At 47.9% G+C, this 25,897-nt stretch overlaps 1 protein-coding gene across 1 annotated transcript; it reads right to left on the bottom strand.

Annotated features, from left to right (window-relative positions):
- Positions 1–3,495: 3,495 nt before the first annotated feature.
- LOC144130368 (uncharacterized) lies at positions 3,496–23,925 on the bottom strand. The gene is made up of 9 exons (XM_077664294.1): positions 23,241–23,925; positions 12,843–12,964; positions 11,390–11,499; positions 10,897–11,037; positions 9,601–9,665; positions 8,123–8,372; positions 6,980–7,255; positions 5,009–5,333; positions 3,496–3,826 (listed from the first exon to the last, which is right to left on the bottom strand). Exons 1-9 carry the CDS (start codon positions 23,591–23,593, stop codon positions 3,600–3,602), a joined length of 1,869 nt encoding a protein of 622 aa, XP_077520420.1. The 5' UTR covers positions 23,594–23,925; the 3' UTR covers positions 3,496–3,599.
- Positions 23,926–25,897: the final 1,972 nt, after the last annotated feature.

Genomic DNA, 25,897 nt, shown 5'->3' on the forward strand with positions numbered 1-25,897 from the left:
TTTCCCCAAAAACCAATTATTATTATTACGAACGCCTTTTTCGTTTCGCCTCCATCGAAACGCGCCAAATTTGGAATGCTGCACCAGCTTTGTGCTACAACAAAAAGCAACTTTGTGAAAAAGGACCCGTGAAGAAAATTATTGGGATATTTAGGCCATATGCTTCCAGAACAAATATAGCGCGGGGGCCTTGAGCTTTCCTCGTCTACCTGAGATGTTTAAGGAGCCTATGAAGATTTAGATAATGTCGCCAGTAGACAGTTCCTCTCCTGTCAATGATTAAACCTTGCTTCATGTCATCCCGAGCTCATTTTCTGTTGCGATTGTAATAGATGTATTTAAGCAGCACCCACGTTCAGTTTACAACGAACAGTATCAGACAAGGAAGAGATGTGAAGAGTCAAGATGTCGGTTTGTGCTTTTCTAACGTTTCACCGTAGCGCGCTGTGCGATGAGCTTCTTCTACATGGCAGTACCTAAGCCTACAGTAGCCCTAACGATTTTTGTGAAAAGTAAATGATTACTTATACATGGCTACTTTCACTCACACAGCACTTCAAAGAAAAGATACTCTCTCGAAGGTTTGCATGTGCGTAATAATAATAATAATAATAATAATAATAATAATAATAATAATAATAATAATAATAATAATAATAATAATAATAATTGGTTTTGGGGGAAAGGAAATGGCGCAGTATCTCTCATATGTCACCGGCCACCTGAACCGCGCCGTAAGGGAAGGGGTAAAGGAGGGAGTGCAAGAAGAAAGCAAGAAAGAGGTGCCCTAGTGGAGGGCTGCGGCATAATTTCGACCACCTGGGGATCTTTAACGTGCACTGACATCGCACCGCACACGGGCGCCTTAGCGTTTTGCCTCCTTAAAAACGCAGCCGCCGCGGTCGGGTTCAAACCCGGGAACTCCGGATCAGTAAAATTTCGTTTTTCGTCCAGAGGAGTCTCCCACAAATAGTGCATCGTAATATGATTGACTTTTACCGTTTACCAAGAACCCGACGGCGCATGGGCAAGTTTTAGCGAAAACAGCCTTCTCACCAAGGTATCCTTCTTACTGACATTCGTTTGTGCAGGTCACAGAAGCCGTGTGTGACGGTCAACTATTGTCCATCCAAAATGTGGTGGATCAGCGAGAAACCTCGCCTGTGCGGCTTCGCTCGACACCCGACACGCAAAAAATTCACGGGGACACATAACTCCATTATGTGTGGGCAATGCGATAGCATTACCAGCTATTGATTGACGTAGCATCCCTTCAGCCAGTGGAAATGCTGCGGCCTGGTGCCGTCACTGCCCCACCTGCCGATGTGCGAATTTCATGGCCGATGACGAATATTGGTCCCGTGGTGCTCGTGCTCCGTAGGCAATTGAGTGTCAGAGAACTGCTCCACTGGCATCACGCTGCCATGCTAGAGTTACTACACTCTCAACAGATGGAGTAAAAAAAGGAGTAAGATGCCCTCTAGGGCACTATCTTTTTATAAAAAAGCAGCGCGCTTGAGAACGACATACCCCCTTTTTACTCCGATATAGGCGTATTAGTGTTAGAGTGTACAGTCGCAATGATGCTGTGGTATGCTATTCGTAGCTTTTTCTGAGCGAGTGTGCCTAAACCTTTCCTGTGACTGCAATCACTATTCGCACTTAATCACTCTCCCTTATCTTCTCTTGCTTGCCAATTGTGTGAGCGCTTGATTGTGTGTTTCGTTTGGTCCAAGTGGCTTTTGGTCCTATTAATGAAAATGTCTGTCCATATGTTCTAAAGGCAGGCCTAATTGCACTAGTAGAGGACAGCACTAATTACACCAATCATGTTATTTATGCAGAGCGGGCAACTAGCTAATACTCATCGGTTGTTAAGCAACGTCTTGTGTCATTATTCCGAGTCTGAATTGTTTGTTGTGGTTTTAGTCTTTTATTTACTTTCAATGAAAATTTTCACCACTACTTTTTATCTCCGCAAAACTCGATCAAGACAATTTTCTCAGCAGATTCCTCTAGCCTGCTCTAGAGAGACTCCCACACGGGGAGTCAATCCCTTGGAACTACCTTTCCGTCATGAAGGCAAACAACTGCGCCTATTGTTCCGCAACTCTTTGAAATTTAATGCGACACACGAGTCGAGGACGAAGGAAAAGATACAAAAATATTAAATATAGCGTCGGTGGCAAGAACTCGTGTTTCTTTTTTTTTTTTTCGTCATTGTCTCGTGCGTTGCGCTGAGCCTCGAGGCAGAGGATTTCATTTTCCGCCAAACAACACGTGGCTATGACGTCATGTTATAGTGAGGTGAGCTTCTGAAGCCAACGCGAAGTGTCATGGGAAAATCGTCTGCAAGCTAATTCCGGTTCCAATCTTCACCGATACACTGCCCCTTGCATGCAGTTACCGTGCATACCGGCATCGTTTACTTATCTGTGCTGCGACACCGTAAGATCAGCGCGTGCTGCGTGTCCTGTGTACAGAAATAGACAATCCCGAAAGGTAAGCGTGGTCTGTCGTGTTCAGTATGCCGGCATAGGGTGGCTGTTCTGCATATGCGCTAGTCAGTTTCACGCGCGTTTGTATTAGTTTAACGCGTCGGTCATTATTTTTGCCGCCACTCTGCAAAGTGCTGAAACGTGCAAAGTTTAGTAGATGGTAGAAGTATTTTTCTCACAGCATGTAAAGGCTGTACAATAGGCGATGGTTCAGTTTAAGTAAACGAGTAGAACATGCGATATTAACACAGCGACGTCCATGAAGCAAGCCAGCAGACAATGTTGGAACTAGAAGTAGTGGTAGCAGAAGACTCTTCCCATGATCCTTTGCGTTGACATTGGAAACGCACCTCACCCATTGTGCCATCAAATTTTAGTTATTCACTCACTTCACCGCGAGTTGTGTTTTGAACGTATGGGCTTCTATGAAAGCTAACATCCCCGCTCTTTAATAAGCGGCATCTCTCTCTCTTCTCTGGCTACTACTCTTTAACTCGGGCTCTCCGCCAACTTTATAGGTTTCGGACTCGTCTGATAACGGACGATGGCTTGCACCAAGCTCCAAGCAAATGTGCAATCACTGTCCAATTACAAGGTTTATTAGGCACGGTTTTTCACGTCTAGGATGAAGTGTGATCATTCGGTCACACTTTACTCATGCAGTGCCAGATACATCACTTAAACACGATGCAATTGCTGAGCGTAGCTCGCCGGCTTCTAAAGTGGGTAAGTAAAAATCTATGCGGCTGCGCATGTTCTGAAACGCAGAGGCATGCATCAGGGTAAGATGCCACCGTCTTCGAGCCAAACCAAATATCACGAAATGCGCGTCGGTAGAGAGGCATCTGGACTGAAGGGAATGCATTAAAGGGTAAAATCCACCTAAAAGCTGACTCCGCGGATTTCTTTCGTGCATGTGCAAGAGATAACATGAAAGCAACAAAAACCAGCGCAGGAAACAAACGTAGGCGTTTTGTGTTGGAGGTTCGTTAAGTAACAAAGGCATCTTTTTTGATCTTGTAAACGAGGAACAAGTTTAGTTGTTTTATATTAACATTATAAATGCATAAAAACGCTCGAAAACTGGACGGGCATGCTGCTTCAAGGCGGCGACAAGGTGCTGGCAGGCGAGGACGAATAATACATGGCCGGACGAGGCGCGCTGAACGGCGCCACGGGGGAGGCGGAGCTCGAGCGCACTGTGTCCCCGCTGTCCTGCTCAGGCTCCTCCTCCCCAGGCGGCGTGGTGAAGCAAGCTGCCTGCACGCCCAGGTCCTGCTTGGGCTGATGCTGTGGCTGCTGGTCGTGGTCCAGGGCAGCGGTCCAGGCTACGGAAGAGGCGCCATTCGTATAGCCCGCACACTTTATCGTTAACCGCTCAATGTCTACCAGTGAGACAGGTTGAGGTCCATGCTCGTTATTGGGCGCAAGTAACCATGCATGTTAAACTTGCGGCGCCGAGATCAGTAGCGCTTAAGGACAGCCCTTATAAAAGTGGTCTATAGACACGCTATATACTATTGCCTTATTGTAGATATTTGTCTATTCACAGTCTATCGACGAAATTCTGAAAGCGTATGGAGAAAAATCTATAGATTGCCTATATACTGTATAGGATTTGTATTGCCTGTAGACTTCTGTAAGATTTGTCTCATCATCACAGTCATCATCCTCCTAAATACGCCCACTTCAGGGAAAAGGCCTCTCCCATGTCTCCAATTAACTCCGTTCTTTCGACTAGGATGTCATTAACCCGCGGTTGTTCCCTCACCTACTCTGCCCGCTTTTGGTCTCTTAACGTATACAGCTACAATTTTTCTTTCCATAGCTCGCTGCGTTGTCCTTAAAGGGACACTGAGGAGAAATTCAAGTTGGCTTGTATCGATAAAATAGCAGCTCCTGATCCCAAAACCGCCGCTCTTCCTGAAAACAAAGCTCTTGTAATGTAGAAAATAGCAAGAACCAAAATACAGGTATCGCCGCCACAGGCCAATCTTGCAAGTACAAGCGTGATGACTTCCTAGGACAAGAGGCGCCACCTTGGAGGAAATTTCCTTACTTCATGGACGCCAAGAATGTCTGAGGCTGGCAAAGGAAGGTTGCGCACAGCACCGCTAGCCGTCAGAAATCACGGAGTCTGCGTTTACGTCACGTTTCACGTCACTCCGTTCTGTGACGTCATAAGAGTTCCCTGAGTTTGAATCAGAGCGGCGGGAAAAACTTTTTCAACTTCGAATCCAAATTTCTTTGAAATAAATCCATCTCTCGCGCCCGGGCAAGCGGCAACAAAGCCATGAAATGCCGAACTATCAGATTTTGCTAACAAAAAAAATTGATAGAGTTCTCCTCAGTGTCCCTTTAAGCTGTAGACTATAACCAGTCTATAGACTTTAGACAAAAGTATATGCAAAGTCTATAGGCTGTCTAAATAAAAAATTTTAAGGAAGCAGCCAGCCACCTCGGCTGAAACAGTGATTCCGCCGCTGCACCATACTCGGGAACGCGCGTACCGGATGCTGCAGTCGTAGACGGCCTGGCCATGCTGTTCTTGGCGAGTGCCAACCATTGCAGGTAGCTGGCCGGCAGCAGGTCGTAGTTGAGGCGCATCATAGCTGCCGTGGCCGCGGTGCGCGGCGCGCTGCGGGTCCAGCACTCTTGCAGCGCATGCGCAGTCGCGGCCGTCGGACAGAACGGCGGAAGCACGGGGCGGTGGTCGGCCGCAGGCTGGAACACGGCACCACTTCGCGCGCCGTTGGCGAAGTTCGATGGCACGGACCTCGGCTGCTGCGGGGAAATGCTGCGCTGCTGACGCTGGTGCAGCAGAGACGAGAACGCCTGCGTGCCGACGTCCGCGGGTCAACGTACATGGCAAAGGTGAAAGCAGAGTGAGTGGGACTCTAGAATAACAAGGGTGGCTGGCCGTTAAGACGGAGTGCGCAAGATTTCAAGAAATCTCGCTGGAACGCAAGCTCTACAGACCCAGTCAGGACACTTCAGACAAGTGCTCTTGTACTGCGGACAATAATCACGAATAAGGGATAGCGCCCAGTCAGTGCTGCTAAGCCTAGTGGCATATAGCATTTCATTGGGAGAATATATATTCATTTCCTTTCTTACGTCAGGGATGATGTCAGCGCGCTATTTCTGAACGTTCAATGTCATGGACCGTGTGGTGGCAGCCAAGGAAACTAAAAGCGGTTCTTCTGCATTCCTGCTACCTGCATTCCGGCTAATGAAGCGCCTGGGAGCTGCGTACCTCAACTTACCAAATTCTATTCGGGCAGGCGCCGTAAACAGTCTACTGCTGACCCGAACTCACAGCCTTACTCATATTTGTTAAAATGGATGCGCAGTGGTTTCACATCCGCAAGAGCAGCTTTGCTTCCTTGAGGGTGAAAGCATGGGACGAGTGCTCCGGGTGAAACGAACTTTATGGCACTCACACGCAGGCATGGGTGCTTATCGAGATCCACGAGGTAAAGCACTATAGCTGCCGCTTGCAATCTGTTAAAGACAAGTCCTGAACTGTTTACGGTCCCTCTGAAGGTCGAAGAGCTTTCAGAACGGTATGCTCAAAACGAACGGGTAATAATAATAATAATAATAATAATAATAATAATAATAATAATAATAATAATAATAATAATAATAATAATAATAATAATAATAATAATAGGTTTTGGGGGAAAGCAAATGGCGCAGTATCTGTCTCATATATCGTTGGACACCTGAACCGCACCGTAAGGGAAGGGATAAAGGAAAGAGTGAAAGAAGAAAGGAAGAAGAGGTGCCGTAGTGGAGGGCTCCGGAATAATTTCGACCACCTGGGGATCTTTAACGTGCAGTGACATCGCACAGCACACGGGCGCCTTAGCGTTTTTCCTACATAAAAACGCAGCCGCCGCGGTCGGGTTCGAACCCGGTCACTCCGGATCAGTAGTCGAGCGCCGTAACCACTGAGCCACCGCGGCGGGTGAACGGGTAACCTACGAATGAAAAAAAATTGAAGGGGGCGCTTATGTGCCGCCTTAAGGGAATATGAAGCGATAGAGTTAATGGGTCCATGCCCATATATGCGGAATTGGTCATTCTCAACGTCTACATTCATAGACCCCTAGGAGTAAGGAGTCCTCATGCCAGTTTTGCTGAAGTGGTGCAGCGGTTAAGCGATGAGCCACTGCCCTGCGATGGCAGGTGCTGCCACCGGTGCGCATCTTGTGCGGCCCAAGTTTATCTTCCCGAGCAACCTCTCGCTATCAACCATTAATTTAACTGCCACGTGCCATGGTGGTCACTTTGCTCACAGTCCAGTGGGTAGCTTGTGATGACGCGACAAGATCGCGTGACCTAGGTAGTCCACCTAAGTTGCTTCTCTGGGTGTTTTTCGCTCAACGCGGACGACGACGCCCGATTTTCTGCACAACGAGAACCTTAAATCCACGCCGAATTCTATCAGCCTAAACCATAGCAATTCATCGCACCTCCCGACCATGCTGTATTCCCTGTAGCGGGGCGGCGCCCATTTCCATGTGAGCCCCCGGTGCCAAGGGGTTGTGCCTAGCCGTGGAAGAGTGCCATGCTCCGGCGCCGACCGGGTGCTGGTGGCCGTGCTGGTGGCAGTGCTGGTGAGGCAGCTGCGCCGATGGCTGGGCGGGCAGGGACTTCCACACGCCGCCTGAGAAGTGGTCGTGCACCACGGGCTTGGAGTACACGGCCCCGCTGCTCGTGGACAGCAGTTCTTGGGCCGTCGGCAATGCCTGCAGCGCGAACCACAGCGGCTGAACGCACCGGTCGAGAACCAAGTGACGAATTAGGGTTAGAGTATATATTCATGTATACACACTTCAGGCGGAAGTGTAGGTGTTGTGTTGTGTTGTGTTTTATGGCACATAGGCAACTGAGGCCATCATGCGCCAGGAACAAGGTATAGGAAAATTCATTTGTTGAATATTATAGAAATGCAAGAATAATCTTTGCTCTAGCGGCCCTCAAACATTAATATTACCCAGTGAACACATACACAAATTTTATAAATGGCTACAAGTAAAAGCTTTAAAGAGGGCCGGGTAACCTCAGTAGCATTCCTTGGCTGCGGAAGGACATCGAGGCTCCCAACCAGTCAAAATAATATCCTCAGCTTCCTTCTCAGGCCTGAGAAATTGGCTGAGGAGTACTAAAATTCAAACAAACCAGTGGGGAAAAATTTAGAGTCTCTTGAGAAATCCCGTTTCGTTAAGAAAGCTAAAAACACATGATATATTAACAATTGCATCGTCTCCTAAAAGCAGTGCTGGATGAAAAGGAATGCATTTATTATAAAATTCAGTAAAATTATTTGGAAGTGTAGGTGTGGACGGCTGAATGAACAATACCCTCAAAGCCAAGGACCCATATCCAATGTGGTCCATGGGCGCTTATTGTTTTCTTTCGCAATTGTTACTCACTGCCGCTGCACCCGCGATACAGTAGTGGTGCGGGAGAGGCTATTATTTTTCACTGCCGCTCCAAAATACAGTCTTTTTTGTATGTATTTCCATGTTATGCACGCTATAGACTGAGAAAAATTTGCTTCTTGCAGTGTATGCTGACAATGATCTAAGTTGCACACCTCGCTCAGCACTTACCTGCAGACCGTGTGACCTTGATTCTCCGCTCCCCGCAAGTAGCGACCTACTGGCTGCGGCGGTGGCGACCTGCCGACTTCCCGCACGTAGTTCTAGCAGCCTCCGCCAGTCGGGCTGCTGCAGCGTAGTTGGTGACGCGGCAGACGGCTCCAGAAATACGCCCCGCGAGGGAGGGCTCTTTCGGAAAGAATCTTGCGGCTGGTGCTGCTCATGAGGCTGTTGCTGCTGGCGCTGAGAGGCGCAAGGACTTCTGGTGACGGAAGCCCCATTGAAGGGATTATGGAGAGACAGAGAAGGAAAGAGCACTGAGTTGCCGTGTCTGGAATGTTTTTGGAGACAGTCTATTGGTGGACGAAATAGACAAAAAAAAAAAGAAGGTGGAAATATGCAGTGTTGTCGGTGCCACATTAGCTTAATAGGATTATGTGACCGAGCATTCATTTTACGAAACTGCGCTGTTTAGTAAAATTCCCAACTTAACGAACGCAGATACGCATGGATGCGCTGTCCCTAGCACGCAATTCAACTAATAAAATCAAATTAAATGGGGTGCCATGCGGTGAAAGGAGTCCCCTCTTCCGAACGGCACTTGACAGGAGTGCCGTTCAGTCGTCCCCGCTGAATGAGAAAGTTGTCGACCGGGAATGCTGTAGGCAGAGACAATGGACCGCTAAATGTGCACCACTGCAGTTACTGAGCCCTCATAAATTAAGCAAACAAAAATTCAGCAGATAAGCTTAAGTCCGGGTGTGACAAACGGGCACAGCCAGCCAGCTCAGAAGCGGACAGTAGGTAGTGGAACTATACGATAACACTAGTCGAGAGGGAAAAACATTTGAATCAACTGATGAATATCTACGTGCCGAAACAACACTGCCGGCTATGAGAGATGCTTTACAGTAAAGATTGGGATAAATTTTGATCACTTGGGTTCGTCTAAGTCTCTGTACACGGGCATTTCTACTGAAGTGAAGTGGTCTAACCCACGACTTGGGGTTCTGCGGAAGAACGGCGCAGCCACTGAGCCACCGCAACCTGTGGATAGCGGTCGCCTCAGTAGCGCGTAATTTCTTCGTTTGCGTGAGCCTCACTGATAATGAAATTTCAGTCTTGAATAGCTATGCCGTAGAATTAGAAATGGGAACTCACCTATTGACCCGCCGCAGTGGCTCAGTGGTTAGGGCGCTCGACTACTGATCCGGAGTTCCCGGGTTCGAACCCGACCGCGGCGGCTGCGTTTTTATGGAGGAAAAACGCTAAGGCGCCCGTGTGCTGTGCGATGTCAGTGCACGTTAAAGATCCCCAGGTGGTCGAAATTATTCCGGAGCCCTCCACTACGGCACCTCTCTCTTCCTTTCTTCTTTCACTCCCTCCTTTACCCTTCCCTTACGGCGCGGTTCAGGTGTCCAACGATATATGAGACAGATACTGCGCCATTTCCTTTCCCCAAACACCAATTATTATTATTATTAACTCACCTAGTCATCTCGGACCTTCTGACGAGCAGGAACTCGTTGGCCAGAGCCGTTCTGCTCGTGCGAACCTGCGGAAAAGTGCTTTGTAGAACGGTGGAATGGCCCATGCACAAGCTTTGATTTTGTACCCTTTCCATGTGTGCACACCATATATATACCGGATTTATTGTCACAGCCTAAGTATGCACTTCACTACGCGTCATACCTGTGGCCAAAGGCGCGAACCATAGATTATAGGGTTTTACCTAGGTTTTGCGCTAAGTCAGAGCGCAACACACACAACTCGATTTGCCGCGATAAACGGACACTTACGCAGGACATACGATTGACCACACACAAAAAAACACGAAGACAACAAAGAGCACAATCTGTTGAGCTGCGAGGACAATGTGCAAGACAGCCTGACCAATTCCCCACTGTGGGTAACGTGCCTTTCCACCAGAGGCCAACAACAACTGCGTGTGTTTCCTTTCTTTTTAGTTTAAACTGTTCGCGCTCTCAGCTTTCATCATGTAAAAACAGCTCGCAATGTGGTCGTCCTAACGAGCTTAAAGATACCCTGGATAGAACTTGGAGAACACTAAGAAAGATTCGAGGCTACAGCGAGCGGCCTGCTCCCACTAACAGTTGTAGCCAAGTTAAACTGGCTACCATCACGACATATCGTCGGGATCAAGACCCCACGATCCGATTTCACATTTAGATTGCAGGTCACCAGGATTTACCAGGGAACTCGGCCGCCAACACGGCCGCCCGCGCCCTCACTAACCGGGCCCCCGATGTAGACCATAGCGATCTGGATCAGGACACCTGTCTTCTTTTAACATTCAAAGATATATCCGCTTATTACCGGGACTCGCACCGTCAGTACCCGGCTCCTATCAAGGGCCTAGGGAAAGCGGGCGAAAGAATACTTCTTAGACTCCTTACTAACACTCTACTGTGTCCGGCAGTACTGAAATATCCTTCTCTGGCCTCTGCTCTTTCTGTGGGGAGGTGGCTGACGCCTTCCACATGGTCTGGGCACGCCAGCAAAATCCTTCCCTTCCACCCCTAACCCATTCCCGTACCCGAGAGGACTGGGAGGCTGCCCTGCTCGGCGGCCTGGACCTGGCGGTCCAGACCAGTGGGGTCCCTGAATAAAGGACTCCACCTAGTACTGTAAGGGGAGCGGTCCACTACAGGCTGCTTTCCTCTCAACCTCTCTGCAAATATTATTAAATGATTTTCACCACCACCACCCGGAACCATTTGTGGCGTGAAAGGTACGTGACGGACGTCCATCACTCAAGTGAGTACCTCACTGCTGAGGGAGACCACGAGGAAGGCGGTGCCCCGCAGCGGAAAACGCATGGCCGAGCTTCCCGAGGGCCACTGGTCGTCGCGGAGCTCTAGCAGGCGCAGAGTGGGCTCGTACTCGCCGCCAACCTCCAGTGTGGTCTGCCGGACAAAGAAGATGGGATCAAAGCTCGGACAGAGCAATCACGGGCAAAACGTCCGGGACGCTTATCCTTCCTTGCAAGCCCCCACATGTCCTAGTGTATACACTGTCTCATACTACGTATGGCACGGCAGATATGGTAATGGCCATGATGTTGTATACTTCTTGGGCCTCCGAACTAAGCACCCTCTGCTGGGCTCTTGGTTTGAGAAAGTTTGAGAATGAGAAGTGATGGTCCAAAGCACACGCCTCTGAAGCTCCAGCTTTATTCCGCTCTCTTTTTGTTTTCAGAAATGCAGCAACACTCGGCTATTCTACATGCTTGCTAGGAGTCATCTGTGCGTCACTTACGCCGCCCTCCTGCAGCCGGCCGTTCGCGATTGAGTTGAGGCTGAAGTAGAGCACGCCGCTCATCCACTGCTTCCCTGGCAGGTTGTTCGGCCGCGGAGCGTAGTACGGCTCTGCACCAGAATGGGACGGAACAAGGATTTCACACTGCTAGACCTCGGATATGTCGACTTATTGTCTATATCGAAGAGTCAAAACACCCCCCCCCCCCCCCCCCTTGCATATCCCATGCAAACTTATAGCCCTATTCACGTTCATCAAACTCGCGTTCAGCGGAAAATTAGACATATCAACGGCGCCCCGCTTCCCTGCAAGTGGCTCTTCTAGTGGCTGCGCGGCTTTGGGGACCTGCCGCCAGCGCTGGTGCTGCAAAATCGCATGACGACGTGAACGTGGGATGTGCTTGAGGGCGGCCTTCTATTCCTTGTACTCATTTTCCACGCCACGTCATTGTCATGTGGTGAAGCTACGCTGCCGAAAGCGCTGCGGAAACAAACTGTACGTTAATTCGGGTGAGGTTATTCTGTTTGTAGTGAACAGACAACACGATAAAGATGTTATGGCAGGCAGTGGCTCGCTTCAAAGCAGCAAATATTGCGGCTTTGATTCGAAGCATGTTAAGCTTAGCACGACGGCGGACGGCACGTCACTGCTAGAAGCTCGCCACTACAGTGGGTGCAATGTATTGTTACTTCCGGGTTACAGATAAGCTTATTGCCATTTTTACATATCGCATCATTTCACGATCCTCTTCGAGAGCGATACATCCGGGTTTGACTATATTGCAAAAGATGTACAGGAAAACATCTGCAAAAGGAAAAAGCACTGCGGAAGAACAGTACCACAGAAAAAAACTCACAGGACGGTTAGACTGTGTAACGCGAGATTCAGCGATAGCTAGTGCAGTGGTTCAGTGATGCGCCCCTGCATTGGCAGGCGGTTGTTACAAACAGAGCCACCCATAGGCTTATGCGACCAAGGTTGACCGTGATATAAGGTGAGTGGGTTAATGACCGGTGGGTGCGTTGACTCACCCACCGGTTACGCCGACGACGCCGATGGCGGTCGCGCAAACCAGAGACGGTCGCCAACAGCTATCGCTGTAAAAAAAAAATGGTGAGGTTTTTAAAGTAGGAAAACCCAGCAGAACATGCGCAAGCACTTGAGGCAACACCGCCTCATAGGTAACCGCATGCAAGATCTTATCGTCAGCCGCTATCGGCAGCCGCATGTGGGGAGGGGTGCCTCTTGATAGGCATTTATGGTTATGCTATCGCAGGCCAGCGAACCCACAATGCTATGCCGCCAGCATGTCGACGCCTCTGCGCACAAGCATCACTGCTTGCCGACACTTTGCCGCAGGGCTAATTGGCGTCTAGGCAGGGTCGGACCCCTGATGTTACCATATAATTGGTATCCTGTGAATGTCCAGTGTAATAGTTTTGCATTCGCGTACCGGTGTAATTATAAGGGGAGAGCCCGTTTTCGCTGGCGCCACCCACTTCCACAAAGTCCAGGGCCAGGAAGTACCTCCTGCTGGCTCGGAGCCCCGTCAGGCCGATGTGAAGACAGGGGAATCTGCAATGCGAGAGGGAACGGGAACAGCATTAGGCGTCCGCGTTACTCCAAGAGCGCGAGAATGATGCCTGTAGTGACGAGTTTTTCCTTCAAATATCATGTCGACGTTAAAAGTGTGCTGTACCCTACAGGATGCCACAATACTGGAATAACCTCTCTGCATCACTAACAAGTATAACTGGGGAAGAAAACTTTAAATGCGCGTTACAGAGCTTCTTTTTTGCCTAGTGTTAAACCCTTTTTCATTTGTTTATCTTCACTGTGTACTGTGTTCCTTGTTACATTTTGTATTTCGTTATATTTTTGACACCAATACCGCCTTCTAGAAATTACATTTCGTACCTCCTTGTTCTCTTTAGAACTTTGCATACATTTATTATATAAGCCTTCTGTCTTGACATTGTATAACCTGTATCCGCCCCTCCCCTCTGTAACGTACATCTGTAACCTGACGGTATCTTAAATAAATAAATAAAAATAAATAAATAGTTAGGTGTCGGCAAGAGAACACTGCATCGTGATTGCGGGTCATCAGGATCGCACGTTCCTGGAAGTCGCCGACTGTTAACAAATAAGCACAGGCGCTGTTTTCATATCCCAAGACTCCGACTTTTACGGGGCGCAGTTCTCTAACCTACATCCTGTTAGTGTTTGGTGATAAACGTAGATGGCCTCGAAAATACACATGTGGGCCAGTCCAGTGTAAAATAACGTATTCTGCCACTGTTTAACACAACACACGCGGAAATGATTTCCTCGAAGCCCGTGAGGCTCGATGCTGTAACTCTCTCCGTTGTTAAAATTTCTCAATAAGGATAAGGCGAATCACATGGTTAAATATGTTAAGAAACTAAAAGAAAAAAAAGCCCCTCCTGCGCCTCGCTTCTGCAGCGTTTCCTCCTCCTTAGACACGAAGCTGTACCGGTTCGATCATCTAGCTACTGTAGTAGTAGTAGTAAGTGGTTTTTTAAAATAATAATAAAAAGGAAGGAGAAGAGTTTTGCTAGCCCCAGCATCTGCCATTGATACTGAAGCACCTGAGCTGGGGCAGCGTAAATAAAGGATAGCAGGCAGAATGGAGAAATGAAACGAAAGAGGTGAGGGGACAGGAATAGAGGACAGGGGGGGGGGGGGGAGAGGTAATATAGACAAAAACTATTTACAAAATAATAAATATGCACAGCCTTCTTGATCATTAATAATATAGCGCGAGCGTCGGCAAAACTGCTAGTCAGCGCCTTATAACGGCGATAAGCATGCAACACGGCGAGAATTCGCGCACGCGCACGAAGGGAGAGCGTCGTCTGCTGCGCTGTTCCGTTCACGAGGACACACGCCCTGCCCAATATCTTAAAAAAACCGCCGGGCAGCAGGGCACATGTTCATGACTAAGATGTGACACAGACGTTTGAAAGTTGCGATGCTTTTTTTTATACCGTCTAGACAGTGAAAGACTGATTAAAGAGCTGGTTGGTGCCCCTTTATTGTGTTCCCATATCGCAGAGTGTTGCTCAAATCAGAAGGTTCGCATTCCAGGCAATGGTTTCCCCGTGCTACTGAATTTCTTTTCTTTTATTTTTTCTTATCTTAGCCGTGCTTCGCCAACGCGGCCTCCCGTAATAGGAAAAAAAAAAGAGGGAAAGCACGTCTCAGTGTCACATGCGCATGTGTTCTACTGCCCGCCGGTTTTGTGCCAACAGATATTGTGGCAGGGCGTGTGTCCTCATGATCGGCACAGCATAGCAGACGATGCTCTACCTTCGTGCGCATGCGCGAGCTCTCGCCGTGTTACACGCTTATCGCCGTTACAAGGCGCTGACGAGTGGTTTGGTCGACGCTCGCGCTATATTATTAAAAATCAGGAAGGCCGTGCAGGTTGCGCGCGTGATTAGTTCATGATGAAGCAAGCTACTGCGGTCAGTTTTCATTTTTGCCATTCACTCGCGATATCATTTCGTTGAGTTTCTTGCTTCTCTCATGGTTATCGGACACCGTGATTAATCAGTGCTAATTCTGGCTAGGAAGTGTGCAAACGGAATGGAAACACGGGCCCAAGAGTAACCACTGCTACAAAACTAAGTTATTGTCGAAATTAACCTCCCTCGACTTTGATCTTTGAGCAAGCAGGGAGAGCTTGAGAGCAGGGACTTGCAATTCGAACCGAATACACAAGTAACAAGGTCGAGAACATCTACGTAAGCCTGCTGATGTCCTTTACACAGTGCGTCTGGCCTCTTTCGACGTTATAAAGAAAGATAACCGCAGATCACAAGACTTTTTTGTCATCACTAGGTGCGAAGAAAACAACGTTTCCCGTGCGCTCTACAATCTTTCCGTTGACTTCAAATCGCATGCGAAACCAGAAAATCAAGCGTGAATTCGGTAAGGATAGAAAGCAGCTTCAGTGACGGTTTTGAGGTAGTATGCATTACTCTCACTGAATGGAAGTCTGTTAAGTGAAGAAAAGACAATTCTTAAAAGAACACGAAAGCGCACTGCCAGCGATGCCTGCTAGACTGTCTCCATACAAAGCAGCAGGGATCTCCAGTGCTGTCTTATCACCTATGCTATTCAGTCTAGCTGCGCTACGGGTTAAGACTAGACTGGTTCGACTCACTGCAGCACGTTTCCAGAAGCCGTTAAGGCATTGTACTGTTGAAAGCCAGTCACAGAGACTCCATTTGAAGCTCAAAACTGGGTCCCAGCGTGAAAATCAAATTCGCGCGGCGTGGAGATTAGGGCTAGTCGCATGCGCCCATCGTCGCATGTTTGAAGATAGTGCCCACTGAGAACGAGAAGCGGGTGCGAATCCACGGTAGCGGGAAGACGTACCCTGCACATCCAGCGCATACACACATAGGGAACATGCTTTGATAAACACAGTGCCAAAACATCAAGTTAATCCTGCTGTCGGAGGTACGCTCAATCGACAGCAAAGGAATTAATCCTAAATGTTTTCTGGGTCTCACACCGTTGGTTTGAGGTTTATTAAATTTGAAAGTCACTGCACTATATGATACCAAATTCGACATTAAAAATAATCAACTTTTCTTGCTATGTTTTTGTAACTATTTTAATTTCCTCTACAGATATGCCGAAAAATGCGTTATCAGTGGAGTTATTAATCTGCATGCTTGAATTCATTGCCTTCACAGTTGTTTTTGTTGTTGTCAACAACTGCCATTTATGTCTTCGTTTGATCAGAAGGAGTCCCACTTCAGCACAAATACCCTCGAAAAACTTTCTGTACCTTAAAGGTATGAAACTGTAGACTCGCTTGCATTTCAAATAAACTTCGAACTTTAAAAAGGCTTGCAATTAGGGAAAATTGGTAAAGAACAAACGTGTTGTGTTGGGCTGTATGGCAAATAGGCAACCAAGGCTATCATGCGCCAAACTCAAAGTATCAGGAATTGGTTTATGCAGATTTTTACAGATAAAATCTAATGGCTAGGTAGAAAGCTTGAAAAGGTATTGCCTTCTGCACAGTATTCAGAGCAAAAACAATATCTATAAATGGCTAAGATTAAAAGTTGTAAAGGAGGTCGGGTAACCTCAACACCTGTCCTTGGCTGGGCAAGGACTGGAGGCCCCTAACCAACCAGATAAAACAACCTCAGCCCTTTTCCTCAGGAAGGAGAAAGTGGTTGAGGTGTACTCAATTACAAACAGACCAGTAGATAAGAAAAAAATCTAGAGTCTCTTAAGAAATCCAGTTCCTTTGAGAAAGCTAAAAACACATGATATATCAATAATTGCATCATCTCCTAAAAGCAGTGCAGGATAAAAAGGAATGCATTCGGTATAAAATTTAGTAAAGTCCTTTTTACTTAGTTTTTATAGTTTGGCACAAGACAATAAAATATGATTAATCGTAACTTTGTCTCCACATTCTTCGCAAACAGGCTGATCTTGTTTTGCGAGTAGGAAATTGTGCGTGAGGTGCGTGTGTCCTATACGAAGACGGCAGATAACCACTTCCTTAAAACGTTCCTGATGGGTGCAGGACTTCCATTCACTTATAACTGGTTTCACATTGTGTAGTTTGTTTTTACTTCGAAAGAACAAACGGTACAAAAGCTGTGGTGTGTTGGGCTGTATGGCACATAGGCAACTAATGCCAACATAAAAGGGAGGACTTGAAGCTATTTCGAAAAACCAGATGAGCGAAATTTACAGAAAGGGGGACAATTGCTATTGCAAAACAGAAAACTTAAAGACCACCTGACGAAACAAATAGCACAAAACCAGCAAACAAAACCGCGAAGAGTGAATTTCGCCAGCCATACGCAGTGAATAAAGTGAATGCATAACCTTCATTTTTTTTTTTTTGGGGGGGGGGGGGGGGACCGGTACGGCGATATTTAGTCTCCTTCAGTATTGCTTCAGGCAAAGGTGCTGACGGTTAGGACCAAACTTTCTCGATTTGGCCCGTAGTTAGAGTGCTTCCATTTAGCTATCGCTACGTTCGAGTGTTTTGTGCGATATGAATAGCCAGCCTTAAATTGATCGCGTCTGCTTTCTTATCTCGAATTGACCACTTGTCTTCGATTTCGTTTCGTAGCAGACGTGCGAGTTGCATTTATCGGCTTTGACCATCAAATGCATTTAGATTACATTATCGGCATTTGCAACAGAGCGTCGTCTTTAAATCAAAGCGAAGTTGACGGCAAAACGAGAAGCGAAATCGACACCGAAATATCGGCGACAAACGAATTCTTACAGGGCAGAAAAACTTCGGGCTCAACTGCATTCAAATCAATGCTGACGTGGAGCGAGCAAATGGCGTGGTGCGATAATTGCGTGCAGTGCTAGGAAACGGTGAAGCACCACAAGGCCGTGACACTCGCTAGAGACTGCTTGCACACTGACAAGAGATGGCGCATTGTTCAGGGCAGCGGTAGTGGCTGCGTCAAACTACAGGTGGCGATGACGTCTACCATGCTGACACCAAAAGGCAGAAAGGCCAGTGCAGGTCATCGCTATCTGTGACCGGTTGTGTCAGACGCGTCTGTACTGTGCGTTCGCGTGTTCTCGAAGCGTGAAAAGTATTAGATAGTTTTAGCTGAGCGTTTTTACGGCCAGCGCGGCGGAGCGGGCGTGCGGATACACCAGCGAAGAGGCGCCTGATAAAAGAGTTTTAGCCGGGCGCATCGCCCGTCTTCTCGAGCAGAGTAGAGTTATAGAGGCTAGAAGGTAAAACCTTCTAGGTTTAAACCTTCTAGCCTCTATAGTAGAGTCGCTTGCTCTACTGCTCCACCTATCGGTCGCAATTCGAGTTAGAGTGAAAAGAATATGAATTAGGCCTGCTAATAATGCGCTGACACTATTTAGCAAAGCTAGATTCTGTATTATCGTATTAAAATGCTTTCACCTCTCATTCTCGGCAACCTCACTCTGACGTACGAAACCACGGTAAAGAAGGCACTGATATCGGTGACACAATCCGCCTTTTTCATTTTCCTGTGCTGCCACCTCGCGTACAACGCTGGAAGCTCACTGGTAGGGTACTGCGCGCCCAACCCGGCCGGACTGAGTGCCGCTGCGGAGCACGTTTTGTTGGAATCTGTCAACGATGGCGTGTCCTGGGCAGCACCTGGTACCTGGAGGATTTCTAGGGTTGACTGATGGCTTGGTGCAAAGTCCGAGGCTGGCTGTAGTGCCCACCGAAGAGCAAATTCTTCAGTATCTCCGATCATCTGGCATGCGATGCGAACACCAGCTAGCAAGGGCCGCCGCTTCAGAGATGAAGGCTACATTCGGAACATAATGTTCAATGAAATATCCCCGATCAGTGAGGTTGGCGTTTTCCGCTGTATATGCCCGCCATTCATGAAAGGTGGATACTACATCGTGCACGCCGTAGTACAGAAAACGACTGGGGACAACAGTTTCCACAAGCAATCGTTGTGCTCAAGCGCTGCCGAATAGCTACACGAGCTATAAAAGCACAAGCGTACTCGCAACAAAGCAGCTCTGCAAGCATTTCACTGTATTTTCCCACAACACACCGCTGCATAGGTTAAACAAGCATGCGCGTCCATAAAGACGAGCGCGAGAGGCGCACATTAATCCATTCCGGCGATACCACGCAAAGCTCTTCATCATGGATATGATTCGAACACACGCATAACGCACCTTCTTCTGCTTCTTAATACATGGCACATGGCCACACGGGGGGATTGGCCAGGGTGTAGAGGCATAAACAAGGAAATTTCCATAGGAGACTATGACATGAGGATTCATAGCGCACAGAATACACAGGACACAACACAAGCGCTTACTTCCACTGAATGGTCTTTATTTGGCGCTGACAGCCTTATAAAGGTCAGGTATTGCGCACGTACAAACAACTAACAATGATTATCTTGTCAAGGTCATGATGTGTCAAGGAAAGAAGAAAACCAAAACAATAAAAACATTAAAAAATAAAAAATACAACAATAAAAACCTACCAAACAGTGCACAAGTTTCACACTTTCGCCCTCTGCCTTGCACCTAAGAAAGCTAAGTCTTTCATTGATAAAAACACCGAAGGATCACTGATACAAAAGAGGGACTGGGAAATTGTATCAGTGATCCTTCGGTGTTTTTATCAATGAAAGACTTAGCTTTCTTAGGTGCAAGGCAGAGGGCGAAAGTGTGAAACTTGTGCACTGTTTGGTAGGTTTTTATTTTGTATTTTTTTAATGTTTTTATTGTTTTGGTTTTCTTCTTTCCTTGACACGTCATGACCTTGACAAGATAATCATTGTTAGTTATTTGTACGTGCGCAATACCTGATCTTTATAAGGCTGTCAGCGCCAAATAAAGACCCTTCAGTGGAAGTAAGCGCTTGTGTTGTGTCCTGTGTATTCTGTGCGCTATGAATCCTCATGCTGATTACCCACTAGCCCGAACCCTGACCCTTCTACGAGATTATGACAAAATTTTAGCACCATGCGTGAATGCTCTCGTAGCTTCTTTTTCGTTGTCCGCTCCATCGCGCGTTGAAAGCGGCTCACAGCGCTTGCCCATTTGGCCTTCTTGCTTGAGAAAGCAAAAAGCGTCGGAACGAAGTGTGGGTGCCGCGGTGACATTCGAGGCCTTCCTGCCCATGAATAAAACACTTCGTGATAGACTGCACACGCTTTTAAACACAGTACCTCGTCCGCACCTGTCACAAAGTGATTCCCGCACAGTCTTGACGTGCTTGACGGTGCCCCAGGGCGGCACGATCGTCGAGCCGGCGAACTGCTTTTATCCACGCTTCGCGTCGAAGGCTGTCCCGGGAAGCACTCGGAAAGCGAAAAAATCCGAGTTTACTTCCCTTTACATATTGAGCATTGCTGCCGTATGCAACACATTTCGTAGGTATCGCCAAATGCGTCGCGCTGAACGCCCGACGGCTGCAGCAACGCACCCCGCGTATAGGAAGCCGGTTTGTTTACACTTCCACGACCGGTCTCGAGTGGACCGAGCGACCCTTCCAATATGTTTCGCGACACCGCCGCCAGGGGATGGGCGCATGCGCAGTCGCGTCGTGAAAAAGGCGGATTCCCGTGAGAATTTATTATTTTTTTTTTTCGCCAAATGTTGTGCGCTCCATTTTTTGCATTCAGAGTAGCTGTCCAGACCATTCAGCCATCATCGCAACAGTATGCCTACGTGTTGGTGGCAAGTGTTTTGCGTCAACGTCGACATTCTCTAAAAATAATTGGGGCACACTGATAACACTAGCTGTAACTGCGTTCGACACAAATGCAAATGAAGCGCTTGGATAGTTTCGAAGCCTTTCGGAAGCAAGGGATCGTTTCGAAAAGGAAGTTTCCTGCGAACCCACGAGTCGGCATTCAAAGTGTACCCCGGTGCTTCGCTGAAACCGAAGAACAGTGGCCGAATGCAGCGTTTAAGACATGGCAGATGTCGATAGCGCTTGTACTGTCTTGGTCTGTGTAATGTGCGTCTGCAAGTTCACTAGAAAAGATGGATGAGATATGAATGAAGCCATTACCAACTCGCCCAACTTGATGCGTGCAGGCTTCAAACAGTGCGGCGAGTACTATGCATCGCCCGTCTTAGAGTGCGCTGCGCAAGAAATACAATGAATTTTATGCTAACACCGATACTCTTCTGGCGCGATCTTTTTCACTCAGCTGGTCGGCGTTCGTGTTTTTCCTTATGTCTCCCTCTGGCCAGACAGAATTCAGTCATACCCTGTAATTTAACCTTTCTTGCACCTTATGTCGCTTCTCTCCTAGCAACTAAATTTTATTTACGGTATACACTTGTACGGCGTCGATATTTTTGTTGCTCGCGGCAAAACTTCGACGTAATGATAAAAAGAAGGAAACAGACGACTGATAACGATTTCTTAACCCAAGTCACAAGTGTAGTAGAAATGAGGATTGGGCGAGTTGGTGGTGATCCATCCTATTAAATTAAGGGGCTCTGAAAGGGGCTCTAATAAAGTTGCCGTATGCCTGGGATATTAAAGCACGCCGCTGCACGAATATTGTCCAGGAAGAATTTTTTAATGCGCTTTGTAGAAACAGTTATCTGTAGTCAAAATTTGAATTTCAGCCTGTTCGCGCCTTTCCCTCTCCTCTCGTCACTTTTTGCACACTGGAAGGTCGTCGCTCCTCTCTGACGGCCCCACCTACGGGGGAGAGCTTCCAGACCCGCCGGAGCTACGCGGCTTATTGGCCGCGGCCACGGTAGCTGCCTGACGTCTGAAGAAATCCAACCAATAGCCATCTCTCAACATGTATACGTGGATGCGAGCGACGGAGGAGGGTGCGAGCATAAAAAAGTCGCCGCGAAGGGCTCGCCAACTTTCGCGCGTGATTTTGGGCTCTCTGCTGCTTGTAGAAGTGTCTTATTTGACTCAGGTGTTCATGACAACACAATGCAGTGATTGAGCAAGTTTATGTTCTCTCCTCGGAAGGTGTTTCAGAGCCCATTTAAAAGACAAATCTGTTACGTAAACCAGGGGCCGTATTACGCAACTGTCACAAATTCTGTCAAAGCTTATTGACAGTGAAGTCAAAATGACGAAACGATGAGCAGGGCGGCGCTCCGAGAGCATTTATTTGCACGGCGAGGGGCAGTCTGCTAAATTTCTGTAGAAAGACTTAAATACGCAGCAATAAAAGTAACTAATATTTTATTTTGCCGAAACCTTGTGTTTAAAGTTGTAAAATATTAAGCAAAACAAAAAGCGTTCGAAGATGTACTTTTAAATTTCCTGGTGGGTAACTTTTGCTGACGGCGGTAAAACGTCAAGCCGCTTTGCACGAAAGCAGCCGATTCCACGCCGTGTTATTGTTATTGTTTTTGTGTTAAGTGTTATTGTTTTTTTACGCGGCGTCTGAAGTCAAGCTACTGTGCGGTTGACCTAAGTGTGCAGAATAATTTCAACGAATGCAGTGAAGGCTACGTGCTTACCGAGCGAACTTGCAAGAGGCGCTTGGTAAGAAATCGACGAAGACAACTTGTTGAAGTCTGTGTTGTTCGGCTCTTTCAATCGATCACAAAAATTTCAAAAGGTGAGGTGTTGCAGTACGTCATGTGTGGTTGTCTGTTTCTTTTCCCTTGGGGAACAGAAGACGACCACGAAGTGCGATTTGCTGGGAAAAATAAAGTGCTTTGCCATCATAAGCGTGTTTTATTTATGTGGCACAGAGGTGACCGCGGGAACCCACCCCCTCTGTGCGCTAACTTTGTAGATTGCCTCCAATACCTGTCGCACGCATGTGCTAACCATCGGTTGTGCGATGCCGACGTGCGCCTCGTAACCAACGGCAGCTTGAAAGCCGCCGGTAGCAAAGAACTGCCGTCAGCTTCTCCAGTCGAGAATGCATCGAAACAGCTCGTCCGGCAAGTCAAACGCGTCTTCGTGCGCCCTCCTTCGCCGTTTCTCACGCTGGAGCAGCCGGCTCAGTCGTATCGCCACGTACACCGCCGCCATTTTCTGTCAAAAACGCAACGGTCAAATTGACCGCCTCGAGACTGTCACAAAAAAACTGTCAGTTAGCGCCTGCATTATTAGGTGTGCAACGTCACCACTTCTGCCGCATCCGTGACGCAATCTGCAGCCACCCATGACGCAAAAAGGCAAAATGGCCGCCGGCCACGACCGACCAATAGGAGCGAGGCTTACTGACACCTTTTTGACAATTTTCCTAATTGACAGTTGCGTAATCTGGCCCCAGTTGTTCATTTCATATTTAAGAAGCGCTTACGAACACAGAGGACGAGACGAGACATGTAGAGTGGCCTGTAGAGATCGACTTACCTACCGCCTGTGGCCACCATTACGCCGGACATGTCGTCCCTCTGGGTGTCTCGGGAGTTGAAGCCCCGGTTGTCACCACAGCAGCAGCTCACCGCCGACCCATGACGCGCTGCTACCACGCTTCCGGAGACTTCAAACCCGTCGTCCGCTGCGTCGGCTCCGACATCGCCTCCGCTGTGCACGAGCTCATCGCCGGCTTGCTGCACATCCAGGTAATCGGGCGCGGTATCACATTCGCCATCACCTATGCAACTTTGCTTGTGGTTGAGGTCATCCTTGTCGTCGGTGTCCTGCAATAGGTCCTCCAGCATTCTGTGGTACGCAACGTGCGATAGCTGATCCGTCGCACTCATAGTCTTTAGCTGGCTACCTGCTCAAGGAAGAGCTAGCCAAATCTTCGAGGTGGTCACAGCAGCGTCCAACTTCCGGGTCGCTGTCAAACCAAGGCGCGGATGCCCGCAGTCGGTCGGCCACAGCCAAGGACCATGACGTTTCGGTAAACACCGACTTTCGTTAAGACTACAGTATCACTCATTCAATGCAGAAGAAGAAAAAAAAGTGAATTCCTAAAGTCCGGTTGCTGGCGTCAGAACCCTTCCTTCAGTGCGGTAACAAATGCGGCGGCGCAAAACGTTCACGCCGGTTTCGTTGGGATATCCGCCCACTACGAGCTTCCGAGCTCGGTAAAGCGTCAGTCACTAAATGCCTGACGAAGGCCAACAGGGGCTAATGCAGTACGTACGCTGTCAGCCTGAGCGATTTGAGGGGGTTCTGGGATTTCTTCGCCGATTGGCCAAGACGCTGGAAGAATCACCACTGGTGGCCGCGGCGTAAATGAGACAGCAGCTAAAGCTGCACGGTGCATTGCGGAAGCTTAACCAAGGTAGATGGCTTAAACCGGCACACTCTCGGCTTGGTCTGGCCTGGATTGTCGAGTCATGCGCCGCAGGCATTCCTTGAGCTGTTGCAGCCTAACCAGCTCTCGGGAACGGGCGGTTCTCGAGAAATGCGAAGGTGTGGACAACCGTGTAATGGCAGATTCTGCTTCCTATATACGATCAGGGGGATTGTATTCATGTGCGGCGATAATAGGACGAAAAGTTCGAGACTTATGGCCGTCGTACGATCGTTTTTGAGCGGCTTTCGCTCGGCCCGTTCGGCGAACGGACCGCCTGTTTTCAGCCTGCGAGCGGCCGTGGGACGGAAATATTGTACGATCACTTTGGCGCTTGCGAGCGAGCCGGACGATCCCAGCATTCCGATTGGCGCGCCCAGGCAGTGCCTGTCGTGCGGCGGTGCAGACATGTGCTTGTAGCAAAACACGCAGGTATCCTGCAGTAGAAATTACCCGTATTAATTGCGGCGTACTCGAGACATCCCTTGCATCAACGTTATTTTTATTTTTTTTTTCAGCCGGATTTTCGTCGAAGGTACATACAATCGTGGCCGGCTGTGATATGGCATGGATCTCGGTGCTGCCGCCACTATAACGGCTGTGAACCAATTCGTGAAAAAACTTTGCAGAATCGCAGGATAGTCTGATCATCTGAAGCGACGTTGTGGGAAACGCTATGTGGACCATCTCTATCCAAGAGACCGAAAAACGCGTCACATCGCGGTCGCGTACTCCTTATCGTTCGGTCGCTATGTTTTCACAACGGTCGACGATTTGCCAAAATAACGGAAGGCTGCACGCTCTGAAAGGTACGCTCCCCTCACGATTTCAGAACAACGACGAGATTCTTATTGCGAATTCTCGATCGGGTCAGGCCACAGTACAGGCTGCTAACAACCGTCCGTAATTATAACCGGGCTAATCACATTTTTCAAGTAGTTAAGATTACATACTTAAAAATTTTAGTCAGTTATTCAAAATTGCATACTGCAGTGTATTTTGCGTTGCTGACAGAGAAAAAAATAATTGCACTTGCAGTCTTTCTTAAGCATTTGCACAGTAGTTTCACTTTAATATGTAAACAACCTCCTCCCCAGCTACCTAGAGTCAGCTGACTGTTAATTGTGCATGCATTAAAAATTCACATTTTTGCACACTGCTGTCAAACACGAATGCAAATGCCTATAAGAAATAAAGCAATTCTGCATTTTACAGAACAGTGACAATGCAACGATAGGGACTTATTTTTTGTTGTTGTTTTTTCAGTCCAATATATAGCCAAAATAGAAATAGCACTGTGTGGCTGTAAAGGAGCTTAGACGTGCATCACTTGGCTATAGTGCAAGGCTTTGTTCTGCACAGTGACAGCGGGCCAACAGGTACTCTTTTAGCTTTCCGTCATGAGCTCATATTGCCGTTCCACAAACCAGACTACAGCGCTGAAAACAAGCATGGGAAGTTCTGCTGAAGGCCATGTTATTGTTGCCATGTACAAAATAAGCTGGCTTATACTCGGTGCAACTCCAAAGCATTCTCAGATGTCGCTGTGAGTGCAAAACAAAGTGGGTGCCTTTGTATTGCATAAAAGTCCACACATGTCTTTCTCATTACTATAAACATAATGAGATGTGGGAGCCAGTAAACTGGATTACAGGTAGAGGAAATGCAAGAACCAATTTGGAGGGTTTACATGGCAACGGCTCCTGGCTTAGGCTGGGAAAGAATACTTTGATAGTCAGGGAAACAGGATATGATGACCATA

Source organism: Amblyomma americanum, chromosome 4 (genome assembly GCF_052857255.1).
Source record: "Amblyomma americanum isolate KBUSLIRL-KWMA chromosome 4, ASM5285725v1, whole genome shotgun sequence".
In the NCBI taxonomy this organism is placed as follows: domain Eukaryota; kingdom Metazoa; phylum Arthropoda; class Arachnida; order Ixodida; family Ixodidae; genus Amblyomma; species Amblyomma americanum.

Bases quoted from the DNA above. Each gene is read 5' to 3' on its own strand.
- LOC144130368 (XM_077664294.1), bottom strand. From the start codon at position 23,593: ATGAGTGCGACGGATCAGCTATCGCACGTTGCGTACCACAGAATGCTG. The intron at 12,965-23,240 runs GTAAGTCGATCT...CTCGCATTGCAG, and splicing joins ATGGTGGCCACAGGCGGTAG to ATTCCCCTGTCTTCACATCG. The intron at 5,334-6,979 runs GTGCGATGAATT...GTCGGCACGCAG, and splicing joins GAATACAGCATGGTCGGGAG to GCGTTCTCGTCTCTGCTGCA.